Source organism: Emydura macquarii, unplaced genomic scaffold (genome assembly GCF_026122565.2).
Source record: "Emydura macquarii macquarii isolate MOO-44397 ecotype Brisbane River unplaced genomic scaffold, CSIRO-AGI_Emac_v2 contig_3345, whole genome shotgun sequence".
NCBI lineage: Eukaryota > Metazoa > Chordata > Testudines > Chelidae > Emydura > Emydura macquarii.
Window position 1 is genome coordinate 5,547,212 of NW_027133482.1, and position 20,006 is coordinate 5,567,217.

General features: G+C 49.4%; 1 protein-coding gene across 3 annotated transcripts in view; it reads right to left on the reverse strand.

The window, feature by feature from the left end:
* Positions 1–6,720: 6,720 nt before the first annotated feature.
* Positions 6,721–20,006, reverse strand: part of DYSF (dysferlin) — a 273,511-nt gene continuing 260,225 nt past the window's right edge. For all 3 annotated transcript variants that reach the window (XM_067533631.1, XM_067533629.1, XM_067533632.1), the window contains one exon: positions 6,721–10,222. In XM_067533631.1, coding sequence (XP_067389732.1) covers positions 10,184–10,222 — 39 coding nt within the window. In that variant the 3' untranslated portion in view covers positions 6,721–10,183. The remainder of the gene's footprint in view (positions 10,223–20,006) is intronic.

Here is a 20,006-nt window from a genome sequence, read left to right on the forward strand (position 1 = left end):
TAAATTGGAGCAGGGGTTTCCCATAGTCTCTCTCCTTCCTTGAAACAGAAGCTCCCCTACAAGCCAGACCCAAAGGCCCATGAAATGGATGAAGCGGTTCCTGTTGACTCCAGAAGGCTTTGGATCAGGGCTGAAATGTTTGCTCCAGTTTAAGTGCCCTGGCTTCGCTCTTTTCCTTCATGTGTTTCAGAAAGGTGGACTCATGCTATTTCCAGGAAAAAAACAAAACCTAAGGCCTGGTTGTTGGTTGCAAGCAAAGCGGGTGAATTTATTTCGCACATGTGCTGAAAAGGAGAATGATGAGAGAGAGAGAGAAAAGGCTTTGTGAGTGCTGTGGCTTTCCCAATTGGTAAGCCTGTAATTCATGCCTCCGCCTGGGATGGCATTCGTTTTATGAGGTCTGGAACCAAAGTGATGTCAAACCACAAACGAAAAGGAACAAGCAGGGGAAGAGACTTGTTTGCCTTTTTGATCGTCCTTGCACACTGAGCAGAGGTCTCCGCTGAGCTGCCCACAATGCTGCTCCGATCTGTTTCCTGAGTAAGCACAGCTGATCTAGAACCCCGTTCACACGTGCACCCATGATAGACCACCTCTATCTTGGTGCACCACTGAGTACATTAACATGGATCAGGAAATGACGGCAGCAAAGAATAGGTTTGTCTTTTCAATGATTGACGTTGGGAAGGGGGAATGGCCCCTGTACAGTCATTTTAACTGAGCCTGGGTGTTGTTGAGGGTTAGAAGGAGTCCTATGTGTAGCCTGATACATGGAGCATGATTTGATGCCAACCGTTAGAAGAAAGGAGGCAAGGAATCCTCTGAGATCAGATTGCCTTAAGTATTAAAAGGTGGAGTAGGGGGCAGGTTCCCAAAGAGTCTTTCTAAGTCTGGTGACAATTACTAACTTCTGGGGTCTCGCTCAGAGAATCTAAGAAGGTGGGCAAATATTTCACCCCTAAGAATTTCTTCAACCATGTCTTTTGCTTTTGCAAATTGTTGCCATTTTCTTGAGTGTGTACATCAGTCTGAGCCTGAGGTTTGTTTGTGAGCAGTGCATTGTCGGAGCTGGGCTTGGATAGTTTTGACTGGACAGGTAGGTCGTTGTCCCCTGATTGGATAAACGTAATGCTTAAGAATCAGATTACTGGTGCAGAGAGAAATTCAGCTGCTGTGAGACACACCAGAGGTGGTTGCCTTCCAGTAATAGTCAGTGTGGTTACCTCAGTTTGCATGGTCCATCCTAGACCCTTCCCACCTATATTTGTTGTGTTGCCTGTTGTGGTTCATAACATGCTTAGATTGTCAGCTTTATGGGGCAGGGACTTTCTTTGTATTATTTGTGGGCACAGTATCCAGTACAATGGAGCCCTGATCTCTGACTGGAGCCCATGAGTGCTACCACAATATCAATAATACACTTTAAACAATGTTTATAATTAACTAACTATAATTATAATTATAACTATAATTAACTGGCTACCAGCTCTTTTGTATCCTTTTCATCCATAGAGCTCAAAAGCATTTTAAGAAAGGTCAGTATCATTTTCCATTTTACAGAGGGGAAACTGAGGCACAAGGAGGGCATGACCAGGCCAATGGCAGAGGTGGGAATAGATCAGCTCTCCTGAGTCTCAGGCCAGTGTGTTATCCGCTAGGCCACAGTGCGATCAGAAGGTGGCATGCACAGACCAATTTGCACCCAATATCTTCTGCACCAAAACACAGATCTGGCCAACTGAGTTTCAAAAGCAGCTCCATCCAACAGTAGGCGGTTCTCTTCTGTAGGGACCAGCCCCGAGAAGGGGATGTGACACGCACTTTATGTGCATAGGACAATAGAACTTGCACAGAGCATTCCCTCTTCAAAGCGCTTCTCCGACACTGATGCGTTCGTACTGATTGGGTGGTTTCTCTGTGCACTGACAGTGGGACCCACCTCTGCTCTTGCGTGGGAATGCAGGGCTCCGGGCCCATCTGGGGACAGCTCCGTGTAGGGACTCTCCCTCCAGACCTCCAAGTGGAGTCAGAGCAAACGTGTCCTGCACTTGATGGTAAGAACATGTTTTACCATGCCCGGCCTCTGAGGATTGACGCACTGGATATTTGAGGAGGCTGGGCTGTAAATGGGAAAAGCAGACTGTACACACAGCTTGGCTGGGAGCTGATTCATGGCAAAGACCAAGACACGCTGGTTTCACGCCCCATTGCTCGGCTGTCTGCATCAGAGCACGGTGCAGCTCAGAGCCCAGAGAACATCACACATGATGCTTGAAGCTGAAGCCGCCAGTCAATTCCCCCAAACCCCAGGTGCAATTTTGGTTTGGCCAGTAGCCGGATAAGAGGTAGCCACAAAGCTGGGATCTGTTGTTCCCCAGAAGCCCCCTTTCATCACTGCATAGTCTGGCCAGCATTTGGGGAGACCCCGGGCAGTGACGCTAGCCAGCACAGTCATTTTGGGAGCCAGACCAGCCTCGACAGAGAATCCCCTTTCTATTCCTCTGCCGCCACGCCTGTTCTTTCTCCCCCAAGCGGGACATTACGGGGCTCGGCTCCAACCTTCCCAGTCGAGGAGCGTTTCGACTGGGGTCTCTTACAAAGCCAGGGGCTGACTGCATAATCCAGAGCTGGCTCCAACTTCCCCTCAAGCCTGAGGCTGGTCCGGGCCTATATCGTGATGTAAGCAGGGTCTGAATGAGCTTCCGCCTGCCAAGCGAGCTGGGGGGAGGCTGCGGGCCCCAACCGCATTGACTTGAACAAGACGTGGACAGAGCGGTGTGGTCAAAGTGATGGCGTTTGGCGGGGGTTGGGTTACAAATCACTTTACAAACTCACGTCCCCTGACCGCAGGGGGAATGAAACACTGTTATCCCTGTCGGGTGAGCAAAGGGCAACCGAAGTGTCCGGACTGTGCGGGCCACCGTCGGCTGAACTGAACTCAAAGCAGGGGGACCGGATGCCAGGCCCGTGTGAAAGCCGGAGGGGGTGGGCACAGGTGGCCCTGCAGGGAGATGGGGCTCTGCCTGAGTCCCCGGCATGGTTTAACCTGCCCCCTCCCCGCTGTTCAAAGACAGAGCTGGTTCTTTTGTTTTGTTAAGAGACCGTTAGAGCTGAGACGGGACAGCGATTCCTGCCCAGCTTCCGCACCGAGGTTCACCCGCTAAGAACTGACAATCACTCGGGATTTGGCCCCGCCCGCAATTATCCCAGCAAAACTCGGTCGCTCTGGGGGGGGGTGTGAAAACCCCCACCCCCCACCCCCGAGCAATGTACATTTTGCTGGCATACGTGAGAGCGTGGAGAGCGCGACGGCAGCGGGAGACGCTCTCTGCCGACATAACGCAGCGACGCGCGTTTATGCCGGCAAAACTTATATCACTCGGGGGTGGGGGGGTTTTCACACCCCCGAGCGACCAAGTTTTGCCGCCATAACCGCGAGTGTAGATAAGGGCTAAGAGTTGAAGTGACGGAGAGCGGGGAGGAACCTCAAGAGAACGACCAGCAGAGGTCCCCGGAGAGATGCCAGTGTCGGAGAAGCGGCTGGCAGGGTGGCTGGGCGTGCAGCTGGACGGCAAAGTGCAGGATCCGAGGTGATCTCTGCAGCTGCGCCTCTGAATTCTGGCTCGGCCCCGACTACGGACACCACCTGTGAGCGGGGGGCTGTGAGGAGGGGGGCACAACAACGAGACTGCTGGTTGCTGGACTTACGAACCTGAGGCAAAAGGAAATTGCCCCACGTACTCTGGGGTGGGTGTTTTGCTGATGGTTTTCGGCGTGTGAATCCTGCTTGCACGGTTTTCCCAAGTCATTGCCGGGTTATTTTTCCCCTTTTATTACGGTTTTTTTCCTACACTCAGTCCTTGTGTTTGCGAGCAGGGAGGTGCTGCCCCGCTGGGTGCGCGAGGGGCGGTGTGCGATTGTCCCAAGTCTTGTGTTGCCCTGTCGAAAAGGATCCCCTAGAATCTGCCGACTCCGCCGGGCAGAAGGGCTAAAACGACACACCCAACCCAAAGCTCCAGTGGCCCACAGGAAAGGGGGCGTGCAGAGTTACTGGCACTACCCGGGCAGCTACCCACGGCCGCGAATGGCAGGCGGTGTCCACCCTTCTCCCTGTGGCGTTCAGCCACGTGCTGCAGCCAAAGGTTCTGGCGGGGAGGAGGCAGCGGGCCACAACGCTGCTAAAAATCCCAGCGTGGGCGTGCAGAGAGACACGCAGGGGATGTGTCTCAGGGTCCAGCACTCTCCTAGCCTAAGCCGGGCCTCCCCGTCTACGCCGCTGCGGAGCCCCGGGCCAGCTGGGCACGCGGTGTCTGCACGCTGCATGCCACCGGACGCATAGACGTCCCTAAAGGCGCCGTCATGTCCCAGCACAGCGGGAATCCGCGCAGGCGAACAGTTCCTGCGCTGGATTGAGCGGCAGGAGACCCGAGTCGCTGTGCGACCGTGGGCCAGTTGCCTTTCCTTTCTTGCAGCCTCTTTGGGCAGGGCTCCCCCCCCCCCTTCCTGCAGCGCTGGAGACCCCGAGCAGGGTAATACAAAGGAGAAGCGTCCTGCCGTCGGCAGACCGGGATGCCTGAGACACCGCGGCAGGTCCCAGCGCGTGCAGGGCGGCATGCAGGACCCGCCTTGCCCGGCCGCCAGCAGGAGCTTACACACAGTATGTTTCCGGTCTGTCAGCAGGAGACCTGACTGCGGGACCCGTTAGCTGGGGTTAAACCAACAAACGCAACCCCAGCGGGGCAATGGCTTTATCCACAGCCCGCAGACCCCCTCCTTTAAGACGCTGCCTTGCTCAGACCCCCTGATTGTGGCCACGGGGCTGGGTTAAACCTCTCCTCTGAGCACCGTAGTGCCAGCAGTGCATGCCGCATCATTGTCAAAAACCTCCCCGCCCCCCGGCCCAGTCTGGATTTGCGTTTTAACCCACGACTGGAGGCAGCGGAGGAGCCGGCGCAAGGTTAACAAAGTTCAGCCCGTTTGTGGTCTGGCGGCCTGCCACCATCGAGTCTCTCAGGTCCTACGGCTCGCAGGGCAGAGCTGACCCGGGCCTCCAACACAAAGGCAGGCTGTTCGGGCCGCCCCGAGGGGAACCCATGCACTTCATAACTCCAGCCTTCAATTAGCCACGACAGCGAGTTAAAGACCAAGGAAATAATATAAAAACAAGCATCACAAAAGCGGGTAAGCCGTGGAACAGTCTGCAATTAACTTTTACAGACACACACACGCAGCCCTGGAACTCTGAACTGCGGGTGTGTGAGACGTGGCTCGCCCTTTGCCTGCTTCGTGCCTCAGTTTCCCCATCTATTATAGAGAGGGGACAATATTTTCCTGCCCAAGCCATTACAAGATTTCATTCAGGACGGTGCCAATCTTGCAACGGGAGGCGGAGAGTAGACAGGGGAAGGGAGCCCCCTTGCAGCCCCATGGCTTTGTGCTTGTGCCATGCAGGGCCGCTGTTCTTGGGTGTAGAAGAGCGACAGCTAGACGTTCTAGCTGACAGCCGGCTCCCTGTGGGGCTGCGCTCTGCAGAGACACAGAGCAAGCAGCAGTGCCTGCCTCCAAGAGCCTGCCACCGAGACAGGCGAGAGGGACAAAGGAGTGGGAAGGGAACCAGAGGCGCAGCAAGAGGGGAAGTGACCTGCCCACGGCCACGCAGTAGCTCAGCGCCGAGCTGGGAACTGAACCCCAGGGGCCGCTATCCACTGGACTGCACTGCCGCCATCCAGGAACATACAGACGGTGTGGCAGAATATGCCATCTCCTTAGGGAAGGGACCCAAGAGGCAGAGACAGGAGAGCTGAGATTACTCACCGGCTGGAAAGGAAAGAGGAAGGCAGCCTCCCGCAGTCACAAGATGGGGCTGCAGGTGCTTGACTCTGCCCCATTTAAAGGGCTGGCCCCAGGAAGGCATGCTGGGGGAAGGGGGGGAATCCAGCGCTAAGGCAAGTGAGTGGGGCCAGGTTCCCAAGGCAGGGGTGTTATATACAGCACACCCTGATGGTAGGAGGATCCGTATGGCCCCCACCATGCAGTGCCTCCCAGGATTAGGCTCATTCTACAAGAGTCCCTCTAGCGCCCTCCCCGCCCCCGAAAGCAGGGCCATCCTTGCCCGGCGGGAGAGCCTTGGGTACCCGCTTCCCCACCCCCCGTGCGGCGTGGTGGCTGGTGTGCAAATGGCTCTGGGGGGGGGCCCGCAGCCATCCCCCCGTTCTGCACGGCGTGCAGGGAGGCAAACGGGGCGGCTGGCCTAGGGCTCCCAGGCCGAATGGTCGCCTCTCACTGAAGTTTGGCCCAGCGGCCCGGCCCCTCTGTCATGACGCGGGGCTTCCACAGCCACAGCTGGGCGATGCCGGGTCCCTTAAAGAGAACGCGGCTCAGTTGTGCAAACCCCGTGAACCATTTCCGGGGGCATCCCTGAACGGTTTCTCCTCCCGAAGCCGCTGGCTCCTCACCCCAGCCTGTGCTGCATGGGGGTGTGCAGAGCATCAGACGGGCCAAGCATCTCCAGTACAACATTGCCCTAGAGCCGCTCTCCCAGCCTCTGCTCCAGCCACGGCGCCACGTTGGCCACGGCCCCGCTACCTGCAGCTGTTTTCAGAGGGGTCGTACAAGGCAATGGCCATTCCCCCCTCCCCCAGCCCCATTTCTATCACCTCTCCTTCTCCATACACAGCCTCCATGCACCGCGTCTTGGGGACAATAAAACACTCTGGGAACTAGAAGCTTTCATAGCGTTTCATTTGTAACCACAGTGAAATCTGCAATAGTGCATCTAAGGCATGTACAGGTGATACATACAGCTCCCAGCCCCCTCCATTTCAACCCCCACTGAAGAAAAGGCTCGATGATAGCTCCTAGCTGCTAATCTGCTTTGGTGACGGGATGGGATGCGGCAAAAATACAACGTGCCGTAGGCGGACAGACAGGGGTACGTGCTGCTTTGTTGTGACAGGAAATAAACTTTCATTTGTTCTGTCGTCTATCACGAATTCTTTTGCCCAGTTAAATCCCTGGGAGCAGCACACACTGCAGAGTGTAAAATCTGGCCCTAGGGAAAGTGGAGAGTACCATGGGGATGAAATTAAAGAGATACCATCCAAGTAGTTTTGTTCCACAGGGTGGTATATTTAGATGCCGGGGAATCTGAAATAAATACCCTTTATTAATGTTCTTTCCCCTGCACTGAGCCGCCACCCTGGTTTGTTATGGCAGCGCTGCTCGTACGTGCTAGCGTACACTGAGCACTTTGTTGGTTTCGAGTTGCTGATAAGCATCCGGTTGTATGCATTGGTTTCTTATGGTAGGGTGATTTAGCCAGGCCGGGTTGCTGGCACTGAGGTTTTCTTTCTGAGGGGGTTGGAGGGAGGGTGACCAGATGTCCCGATTTTATAGGGACAGTCCCAATATTTGGGGCTTTTGTTTATATAGGTGCCTATTACCCCCCATCCCAATTTTTCATACTTGCTATCTGGTCACCCTAATTGGAGGTTGTATAGCTGTGTGCTGGGATGAGGAATCTCATGGACTCTGCAAGCAGATGCAAGAAGAAAATGCAGGCGGTATTTTGTGCCTGATTTCCAGCACAGGCCAGTCTCTTTGCAAACTGTCTCTTTGCAATCAGCGTAGAGTAAGAAGATCCTGCAGCCAGCAGAAGGTGCAGCACGTAACACGTTGGCATGGGCTGGGGCTGGAGGAGGGAATAAATGAGACACCCACATAGACACAGGTGCACTTACAAAACAGAAGGAACCAACATGAAGACCTGGGGGGCAAATCCCATAGAGCAGACGAGTTTTGTCAATACATTTCTCTTTCTTAGCCCAACCTTATTAATGGGGAAAGGCTAGACTCTAGTTTAACCCAACTTTGACTAAACCACAGCAGGCTGGGGACTGCAGACTAATGTGGATGCAGCTTCTGAGCTGAAATACCAGAGAATGGGGCAGGGGAGCTGTAGGGGGGCAGAATAGCAACGATATTAGACAGCAAACTGCAACTCCCCCGTCAGCAGGTCATTCCAGAACTGACTTCCACAGAGGTTCCTGCCCCTTTTTCTAAGCCGTTGGTGCTGGCCACCGCTGGTGACAAGATACTGGGATAGATGGAGCCTAGGTCTGAGCCAGCGTGGTGATTTCTCATCAGAGCTGTATGTTCTCCAGGGCAGGGCCTGTTTTTCCTCGTGTTTGCAAAGAGACTGGCCTGCGCGGGCAGAGATCACAATAATAAATAAGCATTTCTAAGGGATTTAAGGCTTGCTTCTTCGAATCTCGATCCAGCAAATGCGCTTCTTGGGTGCTTCCGTTGAAACACATGTTGAAGCACCTTGCTGGACGGCAATCACAGTCCTCGATGCCTTGAAGAATCAGCCCCTAGGACAGTGTGTACTGAGTAATTCTATTCACTAAAGGTCAACTTTCATTGCTGCTTGCTCTCACTGGTTGCTTTGCATAACACCAGAGGGTTCGGGTACGGAGTGAAACTGAGTTATTGGAACAAACTGGAAGCAAACTGAGCTACTGAACAAACAAGCTATTGGAACTTCCCTTCCCAATGGGAAACTGCCATTTATTTCAACAGGGCTAGGATTTAGCCCACAGAAAATAGGAAGAGTGGAATAACCTTATCAGAAAGAGACATTAGTCTTTGCGTTTCACGTCCTTGTTCCAGAAGATGCTCACTTACCAGAGTAATGAACACAGGACAACCTGACTAGAACAGGTCCATTGAGGCTAGTATATTGCCTCCAAGAGAGGCCAATGCTGGAAGCTTTAGAAAAAGATATAAAACCCTTTTAATACACCTAGCTATACCATGGGGGAAATTAGTTCCTGATCCCATATTGTGATCAGCTTATGCCCTGCAGAATGAGGATGGGCAGTGAGGGGAAATGCAAATGCTGTTCTCATGCTGAGAAATATGCATGTCGAAATACTGCGACCCTTACTCCAGCACATCTGCCATTTACCTCAATGGGAGTTTGGACGGAGTAGGAACCACAGAATTTAGTCTCTAATCCTTTAAAAGAGAGAGAAAGAAAAGAAAAAAAATGTATTAGGCTATTTGCCTCAATAATATCATGTGGCAGTGAGTTCCATAGGTTAGATGATGTCTGTGTTTTTAATTATTGCCGGTTAGCCCCAAATCCTGATTTAGAAGTTGAGGGGAATTGAACTGTAATGTTGAACATTTCATTATTGTTGCCATAATTTGATTTAACGTTGCATTTTGAGTGACACATCTATGTTTCTTCGGGGGGTGAAGGGAGAGAATGGGAAACTAACATTGCACTGTCTGGCTCATGTGCTTATTCCTTCAGTACATATCCACTCCGATTCCATTGGCCATGTTTGCAGTGATGCGCGGTGATGAGGAGGAGAATTGTTTTGGAGGGGAGGCACATGAAAATGAAGAGTGCTGTAGAAAGCAAGCCCTGTAGTCCTTCTAAAGGCAAAACCTCCGGTGAAAGACAAGGGAGGTTTGCTCCAGTAATTACAATCAAATCCTGCCTTGCATGTGGTTGCTCAAAGAATAGATCCTAATTCTATTCCTCATCACGGTCGGATCCTGCAGTCCTCATGTAGGTGAAGAATGGGAGCAACGTGTGTGTTGTTACTCGCCTGAGGCTACGCAGTGCTTTTCATCTTCAAGACGCTTTATATATAAACTAATTGATCTACATTGCACAGAGGGTGAAACTAAGGCAGAGGGACTTATGCAAGGCCACAGGGAAAGGGGTGATTAGAACTCAAGAGCGTGTGGCTTCTAGGCCAATATGCAGACCACTAGCCCACACTTCCTTTGCTAAGGACTGCATGATCAGTCTTCACTGTCTCAGCAAAGCTTCACAGAGTCTAACCAAGCCATACCCAAAAAAAGGCCTTTTCTGGGTTGTGCATTGAGAATTCAAGCTATACAGAATGCAGCATATAAAACAAGGGTAAAATAACAAATATTCCAAACCGGTATCGCCTACACGCTGCTTCTGAAACATTACTGTGCATATTGCGTCACTGCAAGGTCGGAGTTGCTTTTTGGCAACAGTCTAGCATCTGAGAGTGTGTGTTTCTGTGCCTTCTCTGCACGGCGAAGTGGGCTGATGAGGAGGAGTTACTGATGTCAAAACAGCACCCGTGCAGTATCCCAGGATGCACTGGACTCTCTGGCGCTTGCCGGTGCAGATTCAGCTGAAAGGTTTGACCAGTTTCATAGCAGCGTAGTTCTGAGGAAGGGAATGACAGAGGGAAAAAAAGAACTGACATAAAGCAGATATAATATAATGGCACATATATGTTAAAATGTTCATCCTTCACATTGCTGCACATTCCCAGCTTCGGGCAGGAACTGGTATAGCACTCACATCCTCAGCCTCCTAAAAGACAGGTCTATTACACATGAGCTAAAAGGGACTTGCCTCTGGCTAGCAACGGTACAGGGCATATGATACATAGGCAAAGTGTAAAGAAACCTTATTGAGGGCGCAGGAACAAAGCATCCCCATGTGCAGAAAGAATAGCAAATATGGCAGGCGCCCAGCTTGGCTTAACAAAGAAGTCTTTGGTGAGCTTAAACACAAAAAGGAAGCTTACAAGCAGTGGAAGCTTGGTCAGATGACTAGGGAGGAGTATAAAAATACTGCTCCAGCATGCAGGGGTGAAATCAGGAAGGCCATATCACAACTGGAGTTGCAGCTAGCAAGGGATGTGAAGGGTAACAAGAAGAGTTTCTACAGGTATGTTAGCAACAAGAAGGTGGTCAGGGAAAGTGTGGGCCCCTTACTGAATGCAACCACTGGAGGCAACCAGTGACAGAGGATGTGGAAGAAGCTGAAGTACTCAATGCTTTTTCTGCCTCTGTCTTCACAGACAAGGTCAGCTCCCAGACTACTGCACTGGGCAGCACAGAATGGGGAAGAGGTGAGCAGCCCTCGGTGCTGAAATAACAGCTTCAGGTCCTTTTAGAAAGGCTGGACATGCACAAGTCCAGTTTCTGGCCCCCCACTACAGGAAGGATGTGAACAAATTGGAGAGAGTCCAGTGGAGGGCAAAAAAATGATGAGGGGGCTGAAGCACAAGACTTATGAGGAGAGGCTGAGGGAACTGGGCTTGTTTAGCCTGCAAAAGATATCGTCTCATTACTGTTTTCTGTTATTTAGACCACATGCCGGGAACCCTTGCAATTTTCAGGACTGTGAAGTGCTTTGGGATACAGGTTGCACGGAAAGTACTATCCAAAATAAAGCCATAGCATGTCACACTGTACTGTAGGCAGAAAGACTCCCTTTAAAAAGGAGGTGATAGTAATATGCTGGTTAAAGGCTGAGTATCAAGACCATAATAGAAATATGTTTGTATGCATGTTTATACCATTTGGAAAGAGCTATATTTAAACCAGCTCTGATTCAGACACACACACACACACCAGCCAAACTGGAAATTTCTTCCAAACATCCTGAATTTATTTGGTACAGGATGTTCTATCATAGAATCACAGACGCGTAGGACTGGAAGGGACCTGGAGAGGTCATCTAGTCTAGTCCAGTCCCCTGCATTCAAGGCAGGACTTCATAATAACTAGCCCATCCCTGACAGGTGTTTGTCTAACCTGCTCTTAAAATCCTCTGATGATGGAGATTCCACAACCTCCCTAGGCAATTTGTTCCAGTGATTAACAACCCTGACAGTTAGGAAGTTTTTCCTAACGTCCAACCTAAACCGGCCCTTGCTAAAATTTAAAGCTCATTGCTTCTTGTCCTATCCTCAGAGGTTACCGAGAAAAAATTCCCTTCTCCTCCTGTAGCAACCTTTTATGTACTAGAAAACTGTTATCATCTCCCTCCTCAGTCTTCTCTTCTCCAGACTAAAAAAATGCAATCTTTTCTCACAGGTCATGTTTTCTAGACCTTTCATAATTTTTGTTGTTCTCCTCTGGATTTTCTCCAATCTGTCCACATCTGTCCTGAAATGTGGCACCCAGAACTGGACACAATACTCCAGCTGAGGCCTTATCAGCACGGCGTAGGGCGGAAGAATTACTTCTCGTGTCCTGCTTACAAGACTCCTGCTCTGCAAGGAGTCATTCTGTCACTTTAAAAACACAACTTTGGAAACCAAAACCAAAAGCAAGTTACAAGCAAGCTCTTCTGAAAAGCACAAGTCAAGTTTGACCAAAGGCATCGTGATAAATTACAATGCCTAGCGGATTAGGAGGCTGTTTGCCAATTGAGCGTTGCTAATAATGCCATAAATCAGGCAAGCAAAACGGGGGCTGCTTACCAAAAGTCATTAGAAAAGCCTCCAGTGGAATAGAACTTTCTAATTAATTACCCACCATTTGTCTTGCAGAGTCTGTCCTCCAAAACAGTATTATTTTTATGATTTGACTGGTTCCATTCTGGGGGGAAGCAGGTTTCCTGTCCAGCTATGAATTTGTATTAACCAAGTGCTGAAAGCCAAGTCGGATTATCAATCAGTGCAGAAAGCAAGCTGTAATTAGAATGAATGGCGATGGAAGCAAAGCGGAGCTTGCATAGCACAAACAGAGCTTGAAAGAGGAGTCGATAGCTGTGTGAAAACCAGGGCAGGATCCAGCTGGAAGTAACATTACATTTTTGTATTTTGGTGGCCACTAAAATCTTCACAGTAATCACTGTATCAAGTAGATAACTTTACCGGGGTATTCCCTACGTTTTATAGATTCAGAAGGCTGGAAGGGACTCTCGTGAACCTCTAATCTGATCTCCTGCCTAACAAAGACTAGAGAATTTCATCCAATGACGTATGTAGTGGAGGGAAAAGTCCTACCTTATTAAGTCAACTTCAAATGCAAAGCCTGTTTAAGTCAATGGGGATCTTTCCACTGTCTTCAGGGCACACTAGATCAGGTCCCAAGTGAGTGGTATTGAGCCCAACAACTGGTGGTGGAACTAGAGCGTATCTTCTAGAAAGACATTCAGTCTCAATTTAGAGAGTTCAAGTGATGAGGGATTTACCACGTCTCTTGGGTAAGTTTTTCTGATGGTTAATCACACTTGCTGCTCAAAATAGCATCTCATTTCCCATTTGAATTTTTCTAACTTCAGCTTCCAGCCACTGAATTTTATTATGCTTTAGCCTGCTCATTAAAGATGTCCCCTGATGTCAGGCTAAGTAGAGGGTATACAGAAGAATAGGAAATTTCCAGGGAACATCACCCTAACAGTTTTTACTTGCAAAGGTAATGGTAAAGATTATAGTGGCAACCACTGCATAAGTAAAGCTAGTTCAGGTCGTCAAGTTATCCAATGGTAAGGTTATGTGGAATAGTCTCCACTATATTTAGGTACCTCCAACTATCAGATGTTCAACATTTTGTTTCCATTTTCGCAAAACCTATCAAATTTTAGAGAAAACCTGCAAAAACCTTGCCGCTTGCCACTCGAACCCCAGGCTGTTTTTAGAGCGGAAACAGTCTCATTGTCAACTGAAAAATGTCAATTTCCAATCCCCTGCCAAAGTTCAACATTTCCACATCAAAGTCCACAAAATTGGGATGTTTGTACATTTCCGTGGGAAAATGTGGTATATGGCAAAATAAAATCATGAACAAAGCAATGGAGTCGCAAAACAGCATGGAACGAAAGTGCTAATAGGGTTTTGTTTTTTTAAATATTGCCAAAAAATATTTGCTGTTTGCACAAAGCCCCGGTGGGAAGAAGGACATTCTTGAGGTTAGGGCACAAGATCTTTGTTCTGTTCCCAGATCTATCGCAGCCTTGCTTTGTGACTTTGGACAAGTCATTTAGGCCCTGATCCTCCCCTAATCAATGAAGTCCTTAAGTGCTCTCCTCTGTACAATGGGTGAAAAACCTCCCCCTGCTCACTGACACTTCTAAAATGAGCTGAAGATGTGATCCATCCTGCACCCATTTAAATCAGCTGTAAAGCTCAACTTAATTTTAATGGGCATGCAGGATCAAACCATGAGAGCCACCGACGGCAGGAACTGTACCAGGGCAAATTACCACTGCAGAAAACCCACGGCTTAGACATGTGGACTGGCCATTTGCTTTTGGGACGTCTGGTGACACTGCAGTAAAGGCTGCCTGAAGCTGAGATTATTACACTGGGAATGGGGGCCGATCCATGAGTCAGCTGGCTTGTTTATGTTTCCGGACGGGTTCCCGTCTGCCTGAAATGGAAGGGCTTTGCTCAGAATAAGCCTTCGCTCCTGTAGTGTCAAGTCCCACAGAGTCTCTTGTGGAGATACACCCAGGTCAGGAGCTGGAAGCTGTCTTACGCAGGTTCCACACACCTAATGATCTGGGACCTTAGACAATAGTGTCGTGGCCAGTTCAAAACCAGGAGAACTCTCTAGCACTGTACCTTTAGAGGGTTTTAAACTGCGGCTTGACAAAGCCCTGGCTGGGCTGATTTAGCTGAGGTTAGTCCTGCTCTGAGCAAGGGGTGGGACTAGATGACCTCCTGAGGTCCCTTCCAACTCTAATCTTCTAGGATTCTACATACAGGCCCGTCTATGGAAAGGCAATTTTGTCCTTGGACAACATCTCGTGAGACTAAACAACCTGGACAAGTCTAGTGATGAGCACACGAGGGTCGGAGACCGTCTCAGTGGCAAGCTGAGAACATCGCCACTTGTTTGGACCCTGTTGGACATGGGTGTCGGTAAAGAATGCAGCAGAGAGCAATGTTCACACTGCAGGACAACAAATGGGAGGCAGCAGGAGGGGCAGCTGGAGTAGTGGTCTGAGCACAGGACTGGGTGCCAGGGACCCCTGCAATCGTAACCTGACTCTCCATCTGGACTGGGGCAAGCCACTGTACCTCTCTGCCACAGCTCAGTGTCCACGAAAGGGGAATACAGGACACAGCAGCCTCAGAAAGGGTATGTGGGTGATGGCTTGTAAAGCATTTCCCGAGTATTTCCTGATTCCTAGTTCAGGAGAGAAGGGATGGCCTGGCGGCTAAGGTACTGCCTAGGACTTCTGGGTTCAATTCGGAGTTGGGTCGCAGACTCCTTGGGCAAGTCCCTGAGGCTCAGCTCCTCAAAGATTCCAAGCTCCCATTAATTTCAATAGTAATTAGGTGCCTCAATACCTTTGAGGATATGGGCCCTAGGCCCTGAATCAGCACAGCACTAAAGCATGTGCTAAGATCCACCCCTGTTCAACAAAGTCTCGATTTCAGTAAGGCTTCTGCCACAATCCCACCTGCCTTTCTCATAAGCAAACCAGGGGAACTATCAGGTGGGTATACAATTGGTTGAAAGGTCGTACTCAGAGAATCGTGAGCGGTGGTTTGCTGTCAAACTGAGAGGGCGGATCTAGGGGGGTCCCGCAGGGACCAGTCTAGGTCTGTTACTATTCAGAATTGTCATTAATGACTTGTAGTGGATCAGATTTGTTTAGGGAAAAAAAGATGAATTGTGAGTTTTATGACAAAAGCATGAAATTTGCCAGTCTTAGGGCCTGACCTAATAATGATTTTTACATCTGGGGCCATCGCCAACTCAAGCCATTTTTACCACGCTGCAAATAACATTGTTTTACAGTGGGACAGACACGGGACGTATTCTTGGTTTTGCTTCAGCATGACCTTAGAATTGGCGTAAGGCCACATTTTGTACTAACGCTGACTGTCAGCGCGGGCCGGCGGAATTTCATCCCATTTCTCTCTTTTCCTTCAGGTGCTATTTTGGTTGTGTGAAAGCTGCTTGTGATTGGGTAAAATTAACCGTACACAGGAGCGAAAGATATTAGATTACTATTGGCTGTTGCGAGTGCTTCAAACATGTCAAAAAGATACAAGCTTGAGCGAGAGCCAGGTCTATCAACAGAGGCATCCCATTCCTCGGCTGACTGGGGCAAGTGTGTGCGTTGCCAGGAAGACACAGGTGCAGAGTTGATTCATCCAGCAGAATCAAAAAGGAGAGCACGCTGGAGCTGGCTATCAGACCCCAGCAGAAAATGTCAGTTGTTTCTATAAGCTGAATGCACTTAAAAGAGACATATGTAGATCAGATCATAGTGATGGCACAGGAAAGACTTTGAAGAAGAAGGAGAGCTGTTGGCACAAATCCCTGCTACATCCATTTTAACAGGACCAAACTTAAAAGAGCTAAGGAAGAACTGAGAAATCTGCGTATCACGCTAACGAACTGCAGAGGAAATACGCCCGTTCCAGTGACCAGCACAAAGGACCTCCAGAAAAAGAAGCGTGCTTTATTTGAGAAATGAACGTAGCACCAGAAGCCCATGATGCTGCTACCCTCAGCATTGAGAGTCGAGACCCCAAGGGAATACCTCAGCTGCAAGGCCGGCGTGCGCTTGCAAAACTAAGTGCGTAGGGCTTAGGGGCCCCTGAGGCAAAGTATCATGCAAGGTGTTTGGTGTCTCTCTACAGCGAAGTCAGGGAGATGAAAACTGAGCAAAGCAACACAGAGAAGATGTCGCACGGGATTGCCTTTGCTGGACAAATAGCATCCGTTGACGAGACAAGACTGAATGAAGACGTCACTCCAGTCTCTGAAGTAGCAGACCTCACAAGGCTCTACACAGACAGAACAGCTGGGAGTGGCTGGCTGGGCACATTCACAGCACTGGAATAAAATCCCGTCTCCTTTCACATATTCCAGATGTCCAAGCACACAAAGGACATGATGGGCTCCTGGCTTTCCACCGGGATACTGGACATGCCCTCTGAAAAGCATGTGAGGGAGGCTGTGACAAAGAAGCACTTCACCTGTCCCAAACAGCAAGAATGATTCAAAGGGGCATGTTTCAAATGAAAACACAGATCGGGAGGCAGCGGCAGCTCATGTTTGTAATGGAGAGATTGCAAGACAAAACCAGGCCATTACCAAAGCCTATCAAGCAAAGGAAACGTCCTTTGTTCATCAGACCTCTGCAAGGGAGATCTCCAAGACCGAATTGCAGCTCACCTTCTTGAGCAATGGAGGGTAATAAGAGCTGGGTAAGGGTCACTAGAGACCTGGGCCTTATCACGAAGCTGAAGGAACTCGACAGGCGAAAGACTACAGAGGAGACAGGACTTGGCTGTGCAGAGAAACCCGCAGGGAGCGGATCAGCCCAAGCAGGGCAGGGAGAATGGTGGGTTCAGCAGAGGAAGGAGACGCTGGGGGATTGGAGGGAGAAGCCAGAGGCCTGGGAACCAAAGGGAGGTCGTGTTCAACGCAAGCTGTGGGGAAGCAGCGCAAGGAGGTAGGGAGTGGCCCAGGGACACAGCAGGAAGAAGCAGCCCTAGCTGCTTAATATAGGGCCCCTGAGCAGGAACCCAGACTAGGGGGTGGGTCTGGGTTCCCATGACAGCCCCAGGTTAGGGGCTGAAGGAATATTTAGCCTAGGGTGGGGCTGAAGACTGACCCCAAAGGACGGGCCAAAGAATAACCCACGAGGGGTCGAAAGCTCTTTTGTGTTGGAACGTTTAGGAACATTCAAGTTGGACCTTTTTGTTAACCCGGAAGGGGACTGAACTTTATGGCACCTGGCTGGGCCACAGAAGACCTGGTGAGAGGCAGACGGTCTGCAGGAGGCGGCAGAGACCAGGGCCCCTTGCGGTATTGCACCCCGACGCAAGGGGACGCCGCGGCTGGTGAGTACACTACCATACAAGCGCCGGAGTTTAGGAAAGATGTGGACACGTTGGAGAGAGAGTCCAGCGGAGAGCAACAAAAATGAGACAAGGTTTAGAGAACCGGACCTAGGAGGAAAGGTTTAGTCTTGAGAGAAGACGACGGAGGGGGGGACCTGATCACAGAAAGAGGACGGTGATCAATTGTTCTCCATGTCCACTGAAGATAGGGAACGAAGCAATGGGCTTAATCTGCCACATAGGTTATAGATTAGCACAAACTTTCTAACTTTAAAGGAACAGGCGTCCAAGGGAGGCTGTGGAATCCGCAGAATTGGAGGTTTTTAAGCAAAAGTTGGACAAACTGCTCTCAGGGATGGTCTAGGTTTGTTTGGTCCTGCCTCAGCTCCGGGAGACTGGCCAGATGACTCCGCAGGGTCCCTTCCAGTCCTACATGTCTATGATTCTATGAAAATCCTTAAGCACTCTGCTGATCTGGGGCCTTTAGCTCTCTGTGCCTCAGTTTTCAGCTCGTCTCTGCTATTCCCTTCCCCCACCTGTTGTCTATTTAGACCAGTGGCTCTTTTCCATAATGCCACTTCCCCAAATTTCCCCTCCCATCTACCTGGAACACCCTCCCGCACCCTTCCATTTCCAATATGGGAAGGGCAGGCAGTCACAGCCCACTGACACCTCTCATGACTCCCAACCTGAGAATATATGATTGTAAGCTCTTCAGGGCAGAGACTGTCTCTTACTGTCCGTATATGCAGCGCCTAGCACACTGGGGCCCTGATGTCGGTTGAAGCCTCTATGGGCTACTGTAATCCAAATAATAATAATAATGTATTGCCCTTCGATGTATGCACTCTGAAATGTAACAGTGACTCTCGCAAAGATCTGCATGTTAAGGGTATCCCCAATATACAAACCATCTCCATTGTAATAGCTTTAGTGCTAAAAGTTGATATTTAAGAGAACAGGAAAGGAATGAAATCTCAGAGTGGGATAGACAACCCAGTCACCCGCAAATCTGGGGGAAGCCATTGCAAATAAATGAAAACAGAAACATTCCATGAAACACAGCCTTGCTTTCCAGAAAGATGACTAAGCCTGTCCAAAGCGAAACAAAATACAACAATTAGCTAGGAACAGTCAGAGGAAAACAAGCAATAATGAATGTAAATCAATATTTTTTAAGCTAAAGGATTTTTGTTTCTCTCCACTTAGTTTTAGTACCATAATATCATAACAAATCCTAAGCCACTGGAAGCTTAAAGGAGACAGCAGAGATAGAACAGAGATTCTCCTGCACAGGAAGGACAGGACCCTGCTACTTGAGCTAAAGGAAAATCTCCCTTAATTGCTTGCAGTATAGGGCATATGAAACACAACTGACCATTTCTTATTCTGTCCAGCAGGGGACAGTGCTTCACACTTTTATGATTATGTCTTTTTAAATAATACCTCACATGTTAACTGATCATTTCTCAGACAAGGCAAGTTTATTGTCCTTGAGGTGAAATTGGGGAACTGGAGATAAAGAGACATGACTTGAGCTGAGAGCCAGGAATTCCAGAGCACTAATTCCATCATATCTTTCTCCACAGGAACAATCTATTGTGCATGATCTCAAATGGTTTGAACGAGATTAGAGTGCTTAGGAGACACTGAACACTTTACTGTATGGCTACACACGAAGCAATCTGCAAACGCAGCCTCTCTCTTGGATAAAGTTATAAATTATCCCAAAAGTGTGTGTGTGGAGGGGGGCGGAGTGGGGGTTATATATATATATACACACAGTAAAGAATTTGTTAAGTGCTGGAAAGAAAGAGGAAGGTCATTTTTCTATCAGTCTGGGGGGGAGGAATAGGATCCAAAACACAGCATGAATTATTTCAGTGTTTTAAAACCAGGAGGATTTGAAACTCATCCCAACGCCAAGCTGGAAGGCTGGAGGTTGTGCTATTTATTTATTTTGTTTTGCAAATGGAACTGAACGCAAGGCAGAAAAAGCCACTGTGCTGATTAATGAGGTGGGATTGTTTCTCCCCTGTTTCATACATTATATTAGCAGAACGCTCCTTCCAACCCCTGATAATGAGAGATTGCGCTGCCTGGATCCCTGTAAACGCTCCTGCATCTTTAACCAATTACACTTGAACATACTTTCACTACTGCTCAATGCAGTAAAAAAAAATAATAAAGCTGCTTGTCTAGCCAAGGCAGCAGCAGCGCCTTCCATATCTGGACGGCCTTTCACTTGAGGATCTCAAAGCACTTTGGAAATCCATGAAACCTCACCGCCTACCCTGCAGGGCTGGGATTAGTATCATCGTCATCCCAATTCTGAGGAATTTCCCCAATTTCTGTGGAAACTGAGGCACGGAAAAAGCCAGTGACTTTGACGCACAG